The sequence below is a fragment of the Rattus norvegicus genome, chromosome 13 (assembly GCF_036323735.1).
Source record: "Rattus norvegicus strain BN/NHsdMcwi chromosome 13, GRCr8, whole genome shotgun sequence".
Lineage (NCBI taxonomy): Eukaryota > Metazoa > Chordata > Mammalia > Rodentia > Muridae > Rattus > Rattus norvegicus.
In genome coordinates, this window is record NC_086031.1 from 42,143,148 (window position 1) to 42,158,924 (window position 15,777).

At 40.9% G+C, this 15,777-nt stretch overlaps 2 protein-coding genes across 14 annotated transcripts in view; one reads left to right on the forward strand and one right to left on the reverse strand.

Moving 5' to 3' along the window:
* Positions 1 to 5,151, reverse strand: part of Zranb3 (zinc finger RANBP2-type containing 3) — a 155,189-nt gene extending 150,038 nt beyond the window's left edge. For all 4 annotated transcript variants that reach the window (XM_006249701.5, XM_063272740.1, XM_039091286.2 and 1 more), the window contains exon 1: positions 4,855 to 5,151. In XM_006249701.5, coding sequence (XP_006249763.1) covers positions 4,855 to 4,928 — 74 coding nt within the window. In that variant the 5' untranslated portion in view covers positions 4,929 to 5,151. The remainder of the gene's footprint in view (positions 1 to 4,854) is intronic.
* R3hdm1 (R3H domain containing 1) overlaps positions 5,134 to 15,777 on the forward strand; it is a 138,031-nt gene continuing 127,387 nt past the window's right edge. For 8 of the 10 annotated variants that reach the window (XM_008769460.4, XM_008769461.4, XM_008769459.3 and 5 more), the window contains exon 1: positions 5,134 to 5,334. The gene's annotated coding sequence lies outside the window, so the exon portion shown is untranslated. The remainder of the gene's footprint in view (positions 5,335 to 15,777) is intronic. The other 2 variants (NM_001134867.1, XM_063272282.1) reach the window with 2 other exon arrangements.

A 15,777-nucleotide genomic window follows, 5' to 3' on the forward strand; every position in this document is an offset into this window, starting at 1 on the left:
GACAAATGGGATCTCATAAAACTGCAAAGCTTCTGTAAGGCAAAGGACACTGTGGTTAGGACAAAACGGCAACCAACAGATTGGGAAAAGATCTTTACCAATCCTACAACAGATAGAGGCCTTATATCCAAAATATACAAAGAACTCAAGAAGTTAGACCGCAGGGAATCAAATAACCCTATTAAAAAATGGGGTTCAGAGCTAAACAAAGAATTCACAGCTGAGGAATGCCGAATGGCTGAGAAACACCTAAAGAAATGTTCAACATCTTTAGTCATAAGGGAAATGCAAATCAAAACAACCCTGAGATTTCACCTCACACCAGTGCGATTGGCTAAGATCAAAAACTCAGGTGACAGCAGATGCTGGCGAGGATGTGGAGAAAGAGGAACACTCCTCCATTGTTGGTGGGATTGCAGACTGGTAAAACCATTCTGGAAATCAGTCTGGAGGTTCCTCAGAAAATTGGACATTGAACTGCCTGAGGATCCAGCTATACCTCTCTTGGGCATATACCCAAAAGATGCCTCAACATATAAAAGAGACACGTGCTCCACTATGTTCATCGCAGCCTTATTTATAATAGCCAGAAAATGGAAAGAACCCAGATGCCCTTCAACAGAGGAATGGATACAGAAAATGTGGTACATCTACACAATGGAATATTACTCAGCTATCAAAAACAACGAGTTTATGAAATTCGTAGGCAAAGGGTTGGAACTGGAAAATATCATCCTGAGTGAGCTAACCCAATCACAGAAAGACATACATGGTATGCACTCATTGATAAGTGGCTATTAGCCCAAATGCTTGAATTACCCTAGATCCCTAGAACAAACGAAACTCAAGACGGATGATCAAAATGTGAATGCTTCACTCCTTCTTTAAATGAGGAAAAAGAATACCCTTGGCAGGGAAGGGAGAGGCAAAGATTAAAACAGAGACTGAAGGAACAGCCATTCAGAGCCTGCCCCACATGTGGCCCATACATATACAGCCACCCAATTAGACAAGATGGATGAAGCAAAGAAGTGCAGACCGACAGGAGCCGGATGTAGATCGCTCCTGAGAGACACAGCCAGAATACAGCAAATATAGAGGCGAATGCCAGCAGCAAACCACTGAACTGAGAATAGGTCCCCTATTGAAGGAATCAGAGAAAGAACTGGAAGAGCTTGAAGGGGCTCGAGACCCCAAAAGTACAACAATGCCAAGCAACCAGAGCTTCCAGGGACTAAGCCACTACCTAAAGACTATACATGGACTGACCCTGGACTCTGACCTCATAGGTAGCAATGAATATCCTAGTAAGAGCACCAGTGGAAGGGGAAACCCTGGGTCCTGCTAAGACTGAACCCCCAGTGAACTAGTCTATGGGGGGAGGGCGGCAATGGGGGGAGGATGGGGAGGGGAACACCGATAAGAAAGGGGAGGGGGGAGGGGGATGTTTGCCCGGAAACCGGGAAAGGGAATAACACTCGAAATGTATATAAGAAATACTCAAGTTAATAAAAAAAAAAAAAAAAAAAAAAAAGGTCAAACACGTCAGGATCCTAGTCCTTTACATGAGATATAAGGTAAGCTCTTGGAAACATAAAGCAGTATGATGTTTGCAAGGAGTCAGGGGAGAGTGAAAACACAATTTTTAGCTGTGTAAAAGAAGACATTTTACAGCTGTATTGTACAACAAGGTACAAATGGTTAACGCACTGTAAGGTACACATTTAATGCTTAAGATGGTTGATTTTGTTATACACTTTCATTATAGTAACAAAAAATATTACTAATTGGAAACAATAAATAGCTATTAGCAAGAAACAAGATATGGGTTGGAGAGATGGCTTAGTGGGTAAGAGCACTGACTGCTCTTCCAGAGGTCCTGAGTTCAGTTCCCAGCAACCACATGGTGGCTCACAACCATCTGTAATAGAATCTGATGCCCTCTTCTGGTGTGTCTGAAGACAGTTACAGCCTACAGGGTACTTACATAGAACAAATAAATCTTTAAAAAAAAAAACCAGGTTATATTTGAGCTACACCATGGAATACAGGTAGCATAAACAATGACAGTAATATTGTCATAATCAACCACTGAGTTTTAAGCAGTAGCATGCCATTCTGCAGAGGTACTGAAACAATGGGTCAGTGGTCAGGAACACTTGCTGCCTTTTGCAAAGGACCCAGGTTAGATTTGTAGCACCCGAAAGGTGGTTCACAACCATTTGGAACATCGGTTTCAGGAGATCCAATGCCTTCTTATCCATACGTACATGGTGCACATGCATGCATACACTCAAATGCATAAATAAACAAACCTTTAAAAATCAAAATAAAACAGAACGAAAAGTAACAACTTTCTGCTAGGCATGGTGGTGACAGCCTTTAATCCCCGCATTCTGACGGCAGAGGAAGGCTGAACTTTGTGAGATTCATAAACATTTGAGAAGTAATGGTTTGGGGTTGGAAAAAACAAAACAAAACAAAACAAAACAAAACAAAAACCCAAATCAAGCAGACTTGGCTGTGTATCTCAGCTCCAGACTGTCTTGAGTGAGTGGATCGGACTTTTAAAGTTGTAGTGCACTTGCTGATCCGGAGTTTCTTCAATTCTTAAACTAATGCTGAGGATGCAACCCAGTGACAAAGCAAATACCTAGCAAATGCAAGGCTCTCAGTTTGTCTCCAGCACTGAAAAAGGAAAAGGCAGATGTGGCACAGGAAATACACAAACATACTTAGCCCTTTGGGGGCTCAGATAAAATATTCAGTAATATGATGGTCATTATTACTACATATTGACTTGATTTACTTAGAAGGGTTTAATGAAAAAATCCCAACTAAGTATTTATGGGCAATGCTAACTTATCACTGGAAACTTTAACTCCTAAATGGAGATGATGCAGCTCAATGGTGCCTTCTGCTTAATGTGCATATTGTGGGGGTGTTTAGTTCACTTATGAGCATGTGTGCACACGCATGTGCACAAAAAGTCTTACATTGAAAGCAAAGACAGTTATTTTCTTTAAAAACAAAACAAAAAAGTAGGACTGCTTTGTCTGTTTGGAAGTTACAGATATATTTCTGTTTCTAGGAGTACACTAGTTAGGACTCTGATCCATGTGGTGTATTAATACCTCTTATCAGTTCTGGACACAGACTTAATATTTGAGTAAAAATAATGGAAATAGAAAGGTATGGGTTTTTTAAATCTAAAAGTAGAAAGCAAAGAGGAAACCAAAACAACACACAAACCATGGCTATGAGGATGCTAAATTTAGGGAGATATTAAAAAGGGCTAACATAAATTTTGTTTAATCTTTCTAACTCCTTTTGAACAAAAACTTACCTTTCTGTGCACTGTTTAACCTGTTATAGTCACCACTACTGTAAGAGTTCAATAAATATTTAAGAGAAAAGTTGTTAAGACGAAGTCTCCATAAAAACGATGGAAGAGACTTTGAGAGGCCAAGGACTCCGGGTGATCAATCTGGCATGCCTCGTTTGGTGACTTTACTAGGATGTGAATTCTGAAGCCTTTTGGTCATTGGAGTAGTACTGCGGGTGTTACTTGGTCTCCACTTAATATGTTGGATGGTTACTCAAGAACGGCGACAGGACCATTCCATTATTCCAACGATCCTGAGCCTTCTTCCTTCAAAGGCAACTTCTGGAGACTGTATAAATGGGGGAATTAGCTCAGAATTCCCAAGTCCTTCCAGTCAAAATGAGGCCATGAACCCATGCTGCTTCACTCACAGTGTAAAGGCAAGTTAAAGCATCCTCTACAAACTCAAAAGAGGTGCAATCACTAGTGAGCCGGTCTGATAAGAAACACTGGGTCCGCAAGACTAAAAAGCAAAGTGCAAAATTACAACACGGGCTCTGGAATTACACCCATGCCATTTCAGATTTCTGAGTGGGTTTTTTAGAGGAAGGGAGCAGTGCAGGGGGATTATTTTACAAGGTTAATTCTGTAGTCCCAGCTATTTTTTTTTTTTTTTCGGAGCTGGGGACCGAACCCAGGGCCTTGCGCTTCCTAGGTAAGCGCTCTACCACTGAGCTAAATCCCCAGCCCAGTCCCAGATATTTTAAAACTCACTCTGTAGTTCAGGCTGAGAACTCGCGGCGACCTTTCAGCTTCCGGCTGTTACATGCATCAGCCACCACGCCCGACTCTTACCCACTCTTCTTAAAGTGCAATTAAAGTACAATCAATTTCCCATCTCTTGCCCTACACAGACCGCCAAAACTGCAGCACTAGCTTCGTAATCTTCAACTCCCGCCAAGCTTTTTGCAAGTGTCTTCAGCTAAGCGGAAGTGACGCTAAATGGATGACCTAGAAGTGGGAGAGTTCAAATACCAGCACTCTAAAACAGTGTAGTGTCTTGAGAAAACTCCCAGCCCTTTTATATTCTCTATACTTCAGTGAAGCGAAAAGAACCGACTAGAACCTTGCGATTTCATTCTCAACTCCAAATTATTCAAAACTTTCTTCTTACTTATCTGGACAAGGAGGTTGCACGGTAACCTCTCAAAAACTACAATTCCCACAAAACGCTACCGGAAGCAAAATGAACAAATAGAGGTCGCAAGGCATCTTGGGAACTGTAGTCGCAGGAGCTAAACTGCTCGGTAGCTCTGCCTCCACCACTGAGACCGGAGAAACCAGGTGTTCAGCCTGGAACCCGTTATCGCTAAAGGGGCGGAGCCACATCCTTAAAGCCTTCCTCTCATCTCCCCCATATGAACGACAAAATTGTCCTTTCATCCTTAAAGAGCTCTAGAATCATTCCCTGAAGAAATATAGTTGTCTTCCATATCTCCACTGACTAAAATTGCCCGGAACTTGCCCACCTCAGGCTCCTACTCGTGGGAAAAGGTGGCTCTTTCACAAGTGGGCAAAATGGCTGTCCTCCTAGCTTTATCATTGGTTGTCTCTTGCGTCCTTCAAGGACGACAACTTGCCAGGGATTGGTTCTTTTTCTTCTGTGGGTGGAGATAGACTTAGTCCCGTTCTCCCGCTGCCCGCAGTGATAATGGGGTGGAGCGAAAGTGGGTTTTCAAACGATGATTGGATCATCCGTATGTCACTCAGTGTTGATCTAGCGTATGAGGTAGGCTGCTTTTCGTCAACGCGACGGAGAGGCGGGGCTAGTGCGTGGTGGGAAGGGGCGGGATTCTGCCGCCGCGGCTGCCGCTGGAGCCGGTGTCCGGGCTGGTGATGGGGTTAATTCCCTTCCGTGAGACTCTTCCTTGCAACCAGCCGGCCCCGCCGTCGCCCCGCTGCGCCGCGCTCCCGCCACCTCCTCCTGCTCCTTCTCCTCAGTAACGCGGGTAAGAGATGCCATCCCCTCCCCCGCGGCGCCCCGGGAATAACGCGCCCGCTCCCCTCCCCCGCCCGCCGACCGGTAGCGCTAACGGAGCGGGAGAGTGAGGCAGGCAGGGAGCTAAGCGCTGAGGAGACGGCGTTCCTCCCCTCCCGCCCGCCAGGGGCCGTCGGGTTCTGAGACGAGCCCTCCCGTCGCCTCCATCGCGCGGTGCCCGCCGCTTCGCTGGGGGCCATGTGCAGCGCCAACCCCTTGAGGCCTAGCGGGGGAGCTGGGGACAGGTTCCCCGAGCGTCCCTGCTGCAGCTGCTGCTCTTGCGAGCCCTGGAGATCCGGGGAGGACGGAGGGGAAAAGCAGCCATAGTCAGGCCAGGCTGGAGCAGGGGCCGTTCGCGGAACTGTTCTCCGGGGCCTGGCGCAGATGCCCGGGGCTGATAGACCCGCTCCGGGGAATTGTCACACACACCAAAAGGGAAACAGCACGTCGTGCCTGTACTGCTAGCAAGAAAACAGTGGGGGAATTAGCAAGAAAGTTGAATGACTGTCACAGCCTTGGTCGCTGATGGGTCCCTATGGGGACGTTGTGGTGTTGTTAATCCCTCTCCCCCTTTCCATCCCTGTTTGTTAGAAGTTTTCTCTTCTTGTGGTTGTTATCTACAGGAGATTGTCACTGTTGTCTGAAATTGCCTTTATAGAGAAACCAAATTGGGTCCAGTTGTGACTTCTGTGAATTGGGTCCGGAGAGAGCAAGTCTCCTAAACTAGTTAGAGGTGAAGGGGTAGCTCCCAAGACATAAGATACATCTCTGAAGAAGATAAAAAGAATTTCTAGCATGAATGAATACGCACAAACACATATTCCACCACCACCCCCCTAAGGTTATGGTTTGCCCAGGTCAAGTTAAAGAATCCCATTCTATCCTCCCCTTTATTTTGGATTCGCTCATCAGACAGGGTCACTCCGCATAGCCCTGGCTGTCCTGGTACTCACTAGAAAAGGCTGGCCTTGAGCTCACAGAGATTCACCTGTCTCTGTCTGCCTTCCAAATGCTGGGATCCAAAAGGTGTGGGCCACCACTGACCAGCTAAAAACAACACCCTTAAAATTAAATGCCATTGGTTCCAAGAACATTGAGTCATGAAAAGCTGAACTCAATGTGGAGGACCCTTTCTTATAATACTTGAATGAGGAACGTTCATGTAGCCACACATTTAACTGAAGAAATAGCATTCTCTTGAGATTTTGCATCTTTAGCTATTTTTTGGGAATTTTCTTATAATTGCATCAGATTTTGATAGTGTGCCTGGCAAGTTCCACTTTGCTTTTTCAACCTAGGAGAATATGACTAATGGACTCTACAGTCTATACTAGTCATGGCTACAGACCACCCCATTTCTAAGATTTACTTGTTCTTGAGTAAGCATTGGTTCTGAAGAAGCTATCAGCACTGTGACTGATAGACTATTTCTTCAGGGTCACAGAAGTATCTTAGGAATCTGCCATGTTCTCAAAACAATGCAAGTAGATACAGAAGTAAAATAGATCCGTTCATTTGGATTAAGAAGGAATCTGGTTATGTATTGATAATTTTTTTTAATGTAGTACATAGCTTTGGAGAATTAGTTCCCTCAGCTCCTCCATTAAGTTCCCATAACATACATTCCCTAGCATATTTCCCCAAACTTGATAATTAATTGGTAATTTATGCAATGATATTTTTAGGTCTCATGAATTCTTTGCAGGGAAGGCCTGATGAAAATACAGGAGACTACGTTCTTTGACTAGTGGTGGGATCGTTTTATGAGGCTAATCTAACCTAACCTAACCTCAGTTAAGTTTCCCCATCTGTATAATGGGGAGGATAATGCTTAATCTATGGAGTTATAAATAGAATATTTAAAGTTCCTAAGATTGTGTCTTACATATATTTGTTACATTAAATATTTATCTTTGTTTTCTCATTTTCATATTTAGAGAATGAATTTGCTCTTCATAGACACAGAATATTGTTGCAGCCTCAAAATCTCTTCTGCTGTTGAGTATTGTAGGAGTGTTAATGTACACAGTAGCTTAAAACAGTAGCTCATAGATATGTTGTTTGTTTTAGTACATTTACTGGGTTGCGGGGTACAGAACATAAGTACCATGATATATTTTAGGGGGGGTGGAGGACAGTGGTACAATTAGCAGAAATCAGTTCTCCTTTTAGTGTATTGGTCTCTGGGATTGAGTTCAGGTGGTCTGATTTAAAGGCCAAGTGCCTTATGCACTAAGCCATCTTGCTAGCCTCTAGCCATTCTTTTTGTAAGCAGACAATATATCCTAAATTGGTCATTGGGTGCCAAAGAGAATTTTATTTTGTTTAAGGTTTCTGCTTTTGGAACATATTTCAAATAGATTACCCATTTAAAATATGTACTTTGTGTTGTAGTAGTAAACTGTTACAGTATTGTCTCACTTTACTTTGTTAATATGTTTCAAGATCTAGGTTACAGTTGCTATTGAACTCATTTTGCTACCAAAGAAAGCAATTGACTGTGATACAAAGTTAAGATTGAGAAAATTATTTTACCAGCCAGACTGTTGCTTTGCACTCTTCAGGTTCCTTGGTTTATTTCTGCTTTGTTTTTTGTCCTCAATGCTAGGGATTGAACCTTTCACCTCACACTGCTAGCAAGTATTCAGACATTAAGTTAAGTCCTTGCTCTTTAGTTTCTACTCCATTGTTTTGCAGTCCTTGGTTGTTTCTTTTCTTTGAAATAACATTTTCCTCTCTGTTCCCAAGCATTTTTGAAAGTATAGTTTTCACACATGAAGGTGTCCTTGGAGTTGGTGCTGTTGAGCTAATTTAAGATTAGTATGCCAACAGTTGTGTCATGAAGTGTCGCTGGTAGCGTCCAAGGTGGACAGCACCTGCACAGTCACAGGCACTAAGTTATTGTGCTCTCTGCATTTGGGTGCTTCTCTAAGGGGACTTACCAAGTAATTAAAGAGATTTCCCTTTGAACTGATGTTTTAAAATATCCAGTTATAACCATTTGGATTAATATTAAGGTGTCATTCTTATAAGTAAGGAAGTGTAGTAAGAGTTGATTATGCTAAAGACTAGTGAATCTATAATAACCTGTTTCTATTTGGAGCAGAAAACTTCCCTATTAATACTTCCCATGATCTGTTGTAAAAATGTCCAGCACTTATATGTCATAGAGGTGTGTTTTTACACGTGGAAATGAACATTTCAGATTGCTCTTGTTGCAAACCACAGGACCAATCCTCCATTTCTGTAGTCACTCTTGCCTATAGGCAGATAATTTATTTATGGTTTTAGGTAACTAAATTGATATGCAGGTGAAAGAAAAGGAAATTTATTAGTTTTTCCCCCATATAATACTAAACGTAAAAAAATTTAAATTGCTCTGTACTTAATCTTTGGGGCTCACTGTCATCTTTATGTATGTAATAATACGTGTACCATGCATCAAATAACACAATAAAATTTCTATCAAATTAACTTTGGTCCTCATAGAAGGGCCTGATTAGATTAAGTTAAACAAATTGCTTGTATCTGGTGTTAGCCTACATGTGAATATATATACTCCCCACAATGCAGTTTAGTCAGTCACTGGTGGACAAGTGAAGTAAGATGTAATCATGCTCAGAGCTAGCTCTCTGCCTGAGCTCCCTGCAGTTTGCTTTATTTTCAGGTTTCGTTCTTTACTGTTGTGCTGCTCACCCATTCTTAGTGTTCACGTGGACATTAAAGTGAACATTTTCCTTTAGAGTTCTATCGGTCTTTGCTCTATCAGTGCCTTTATGCCTTTTTGGAGGTTTGGGGGAGGGTGTTTCATGACAGGGTTTCTCTGTGTAGCTCATGCTGTCCTGGAACTCTTTGTTCCAAACTTGGCCTCAAACTTTAGAGATCCACTTGTCTCTGCCTCCTGGGTGCTGGGTTTAAAAACATGGACCATGCTTGGCAGTTTATGCCTTTTTAGAAGTTATTTCTTATTATGTATATGGATGTTTTGCCTGCGTGTATGTCTGTACACCTCTTGTATGTCTAGTCACCTCAGGTCAGAAAACGGTATAGGATCTTCTAGAACTGATGTTATAGACTGTTGTGAGCTGCCATGTCGGTGCAGGGAATTGAACCTGGGTTTTCTGGAGCGCCTAAGCTGTCTTTCCAGCCCTTGTGACTCTTAATTTTTATCTGTAAACTCACTTCTCTAGGCAAGCTATACATTTTTTGTCTCTTATTCTATAAATAGTAGATCACTTAGCATTTTTAATGGTAGTTCTTTGGTCTTCTCCATTTATGTCATCCACAACTTGCTGTAATTTCCTTCTAAAAGAAATTAAATAGAAGAATTGTTTGTTTGCATTTCTAACTTTGAGAGGTATAATCTGATGGCAAGGAAAGGTCTGCCATTGGACTTAAGCCAGTTTTAGTTTAGTAAGTGACAGATTGAAGCTGCCTTTGTAGTTGTGCAGTTAGCTTTATTAACCTGTCTTCTACATGAAAGCGTTCCTTAACTACTCTAATGTGTCACCTTGCAATTTGAGGTACAACTTTAATCAACTGCAGATCCCTCTTGATGCATTGGTCATTATACTAAGGGATGATCTAGAATATAGCAATAAAATGAAAAGTTTAATATGAAATTAAAATTTTCTCCATGTATGCAAAAGCAATCGCTCAAATAGTGTTAGACTTTCTTTTTTTAAATCTTGAGAAAAGAATTTCCATATTATGGAATTACTGTTTAAAATAAGTAATTTGGTTGTTGTTTTCTGGATATGACCCAATGCCCCTGACTAAGTTAAACTGTGATGTGTCCATACCATCTATGTATGGAATACTATGCAGCGATAAAGGGTCCCAAGCCATGGCCATAGCAATAGCTTGGGCAGACCTTGAAGAAAATATGATAACGTAAAAAGCAAGAGTCTTAAGCAGTTACATACCATAGGGTGGGAAGCAGAATGGTAACCTGGGAGATGGGATGGTGACAATGCCACTCTGTATCTTGATTGTGGTGGCTGTTTGTTACATAAGCCTATATGTTTAGTAAAATTGTACATGACTACATACTCTAAGTAAAGTCTTACGTATGGTTTGGTTTGGTTTTTAGATTTGGAGTTGTTTGGAAACAGCGTTCTACCACGTGGCCCTGGGCTGGCCTGCAACTCACTATGTAGAGTTGGGTGGGGGGTAGGAGTTGTGAGACAGGGTTTCTCTGTGTAACCCTGGCTGTCCTGGAACTTTTTTGCAGACCAGGCTGACCTCGAACTCAAAGACCCACCTACCTCTGCCTCCCTGAGTATTGGGATTAAAGACCTGCACATCTACTGCCCAGCTCTGAGTGAGGCTTTAAAGTAAATAAGAAGCAATGTCTTAGCTTTAATAGTAAAAGATACACCTGTAATGGCAATAGAAGAAGCTACATGAATGGTAGTTTTAGATTTTGCTGTACTATTTTTTCAGTTTCCTGTGAACCTATAGTTATTTAAAAGTAAAACATATTGATATATTCTCATAATTTTACAGGCAAAGTATGTTTTTAAACACATGTCAACTGTAAGTTTTTCTCATGTTTTGTATATTTCATTGCAAAATTTTCTTATTGTGTTAATGCTATCTGAGCATAGCAGACTCTGAGGGCAAACAGATCCAGGGTGTTCTGATATCACAATGTATGCATCGTAGAAACACTTACATCAAGCAGATCTAAGATGTTCTGTTTTCATGTTGTATGCATAGTAGATGCAATAAAGACCAAGCCATCACATTGGATGACTTGTTTCCCTGAGTGCCAGTTTCTTCTTTTTTCCTACCCTCCTGCCTGCCTTCCCTCTCTCCTCCTTCCTTCCTTCCTCCATCCCTTCCTCCCTTTCTTTGTTCATTACATTACAGCTTTTGTTTTCCAACTCTTCATACAAAAAAGAATCTATGTGTCAGTCATCAATACTGTTCTTTGGTTGGTTACTGAAATGTGATTTTATCAAGAGGCTATTCATTAAGTAATAAAATATTTTATTTACCTCTTTTAAGATAGGAACTTGTCATCATTTTTGTAACTAGGTTTATTCAGCTTTTTAAAAATTTATCTACTAGCCAGATTGTGGTCACCCCTTTAATCCCAGCACTCAGGAGGCACAGACAGGCAGATCTTTAAATTCAAGGCCAAGTGTGGCATAAGCAGCCAGTTCCAGGACAGCCAGGGATACACTGAAAACCTGTATCCAAAAAGAAAAAAAGATTTACTTTAAAAATTGTATGTGAAAAAAATGTGTGAATATGTTCTATACTTACATGAATTTATATGTACCAAGTATGTGCAGTAGCCTGTGGCACCAGGAGAGGGCATTGGATCTTGAGGAAATGGAATTACAGGTGGTTGTAAGCCACCATGTGGGTGCTGTGCTGGGGACTGAACCTATGTCCTCTGCAAGGGTAAATGGTCCTCTTAACTGCTCAGCCATCTCTGTACCCTCATAGCTATTTTTTTGTTTCAACGCATTTTATTCAAGAGTTTTGGGTGGGTATAGGGAGGGGAGGTGTTGGGAGGAGGGGTTGTTGAACTGTCTCAGTACTGTGGTTGGAAATTTGTTGATCAAAAATGAGGACGTTAGCACCATGTAAGTTTTGAAATTAAAATGCTAAAACTGTTTAAATGTGTTGAAGGAGGGGGTTGTTTTCCCCCATCCCTTGTCTATTTTGTTACCATATATCATTTAATCAGTAATGATCTTGTAAAGTATTCAGCTTGGATTTTCATCAGGATTATATTAAAGCATAGGCCAATTTGGATAATACTGCCATCTTAACATTATTAAATAAAGTATATTTATATATTTAAAGACTCACTAGAATGATATACTTATATGTTTACATAATACTTCATATTATATGAAAAATAACTTTTAAAAAATGGCATTGGTCTTGTTTTTGCCTAAGTTCTACTCTGGCACTTTCCCTGCTAGGATATGTGGTTTTGATTAAAATGTAAATGGTATTTGAGACTGCAGAATGTGGCTCAGAGGTAAAGCCCTTGTCTGATAGGAGTAAGTCCTCTGGTTTTTAATCCTGGCAGAATTCATACATAAACACAAACACTAAAGAGCACAGTTTAGTGATGCAAATAGATGAGGAAGAACCAGATGGATCTTTTGAAAGGATCTCAATGACCCCTTAGTGACTTTCAGACTAAACTATGAGAAGTACTTATCCAGTGGAAACCTTAAGTCCTGGTTCAAAGAATCTGCCGCCATTAAGGAACTAGAGTACGATTTCCAGCAAGCTGCAGTCAGTCTGTAAACTTGGGAGTACCAAGGCTTGAGTGGAATTCTCATAGCTTTCTGTTACACTAGTCTTTTTGGTTTGGCAGAGTTTTGGAGAATTGGTTTGTTTTAAGATTTATTTTTATTTATGTGTTTGTGTCTGTCCTCCATATGTGTGGGTTCCTGCAGAGGCCAAAAGAGGGTAGGAGATGCTTGGGGCTGGAGTTACAGCAGTTGTCTTTTTGATACTTGATGAGAATGGTGAGAAGGAGGTATGGTTAAAGTAGTATTACTCTTAAGTTTGTTTTTAGACAAGGTTTTGCAGTTGTCATGGTTGAACTCAAGTTGGTGTTTTTTGTCTCCACCTCCCAACTGTGCTACTGTGACTAATTTTTTTTGTTATTTGGTTTTGTTTTCTTCCCAGATAGGATTTCTCTGTGAACTGGCTGTCCTAGAATTCTCTCTGTAGATCAGATTGGTCTTGAACTCAGAGATCCTCTTGCCACTGCCTCGTGAGTGCTAGGATTAAAGGTGTGTACCACCCTCCCATGCCCCACCCCCCAGCCATGTGGCTAATTTTATTAACTGTTCTCTTATCAAAAAAAAAAAGTGAATAAATAGAAGTAAGATGGGGAGGAAGTGATTACTCAAAAATGGAGTGAAATAAAGGCCTCTCTCAACTGCATAAAATCTTCTGTTTGCTATTGACAAACAAAGGAACCTGTACAAATTCTTTTTTAATTAGAAGATGGTGATTTGTCCTCTATTTCCCTTGCTAAAATAAAGTTACACATAAATGGCTTTATATTTTTAGGGAGTTCATAAATACTGAACCAGATAATATACAAATTATGAAAATGAATTTCTAGTCAAGAGAACACTAACATTCCATTACTATTTTAACTGAGTTTATATGGAAAGTTAAAATGACACTATTCTCAAACAGGGCATGATGGACACATTTGACATTCAGTATATATTTATTGGAAATTTAGTGTGTCCTGTACTATTTATATACAAGAGAGACCTGCCACCTTTGGCCTCATGGTTTAGTGAGACTAATTTTATAGATGTATACACACTCCATAATGTCAAGAAGAAATTGTTACAATTGGGGGGAAAGATTGAGAGATAAATAAGGGACTTTAGGACCAAAGCAGACAGGGAAGAAATCTCTTGACTTCAGACAGAATGGGCCATGAGACAAATAAATGAATAGTATTCTGAGGCCGTATAGTGGGAGAAACAGAACTGCTGGGGGCGAGTATGAAAATATATTTATGGAGTTGAGAAATGCTTCAGATCTTTTCTCTCCCCACATCAAGGATTCCCTGCTTCTCACTTAACCAAAAGCTGTCTTAGATATTTACAGTATCGCCTGCGTTTAAATAAATGATAAGCCTGTTGGTGACGTCTTATACCAATAGATTTATCCTTTATTTAAATGCAGACAGTCACTCTTGCCCTTTTGAGCTTAGTCTAATGGATAACTGGGTAACTTTCAAAGTCTACTTTTTGGGGCTGCAGAGTGGCTCAGTGGTTAAGAGCACTGACTGCTCTTCCAGAGGTCCTGAGTTCAATTCCCAGCAACCACATGGTGGCTCACAACCATCTGTAATGGGATCTGCTTGCTGTGTCTGAAGGCAGCTACAGAGTACTGAAATACATACAATAAATAATTTTTTTAAAAGTATACCTTTTCTTCTTCCAGAGATTATGAATAGAAACAAAAATGTATAGCTCTCTATGGCTTTAGAGAAGGAATGTGCAGATTGTACATAGAAATCAGGCAAATAATCACTTAGTCTTTGCTTGTACTAGTCTAGTGACAGAAACACATGCATGGGAACCTTTTGTCTTTACCTTTTATTTCTTTTTTGGTTTTGGGGTGTTTGTTTCCTTTTCTGACTATTTTCTTTATATTTCAAATGTTAGCTCCTTGACCGGTTTCCCCTCCAGAAATTCTCCATCCCATTCCCCCACCCCCTGCCTCCATGAGGGTGCTCACCCACCCACCCACCACTCCCTCCTACCTCCCCACCCTGGCATTTCCCAACACTGGGTCATTAAGCCTTCACAGGAAGAAGGGCCTCTCCTCCCATTGATAGCCAACAAGGCCATCCTCTGCTACACATGCAACTAGAGCCATAGGTCCCTCCATTTGAACTCTTTGGTTAGTGTTTTAGTCCCTGGGAGCTCTGGGGTGTCTGGTTAGTTGACGTTGTTCTTACTACGGAGTTGAAAACCCCCTCAGTTACCTCAGTCCTTTCTCTAACTCCTCCATTGAGGACCCTTTTCTCGGTTTTCAGTGGTTGGCTGCGAGCATCCGCCTCTGTATTTGTCAGATTCTAGCAGAGCCTCTCAGGAGTAGTGTTCAGCTTCCATGTGTATGTGGGCTTTCTGTTGTTTTTGTTGTTGAAGACCAGCCTTAGTCCATGGTGGTCTGATGGGATGCTAGGGATTATTTCAATCTTCTTGTATCTGTTGAAGCCTGTTTTGTGACCAATTATATTGTCAATTTTGGAGAAAGTACCACGAGGTTCTGAGAAGAAGGTATATTCTATGTTTTAGGATGAAATGTTCTATCAATAACTATTTAAATCCATTTGGTTCATAACTTCTGTTAGTTTCACTGTGTCTCTGTTTAGTTTCTGTTTCCATGATCTGTCCATTGATGAGAGTGGGGTGTTGAAGTTTCCTACTATTATTGTGTGAGGTGCAGTGTGTGCTTTGAGCTTTAGTAAAGTTTGTTTTATGAATGTGGGTGCCCTTACATTTAGAGCATAGATGTTCAGAATTGAAAGCTCATCTTGGTAGATTTTTTGTCTTTGATGAGTATAAAGTGTCCTTCCTTGTCTTTTTGATAACTTTTGGTTGAAAGTCGATGTTAGAATGACTACTCCAGCATGTTTCTTGGGACCATTTGCTTGGAAAACTTTTTTCTAGCCTTTTACTCTGAGGTAGTGTTGTCTTTGTCACTGAGGTGCATTTCCTGTATGCAGCAAAATACTGGGTCCTTTTTACTTATCCAGTCTGTTACTCAATGTCTTTTTATTTGGGAATGGAGTCCATTGATGTTAAGAGATATTAAGAAAAAGTGATTGTTGCTTTCTGTTATTTTTTGTTGTTAGAGGTAGAATTATGTTTTCTCTCTTCTTTTGGTTTGTTGCAAG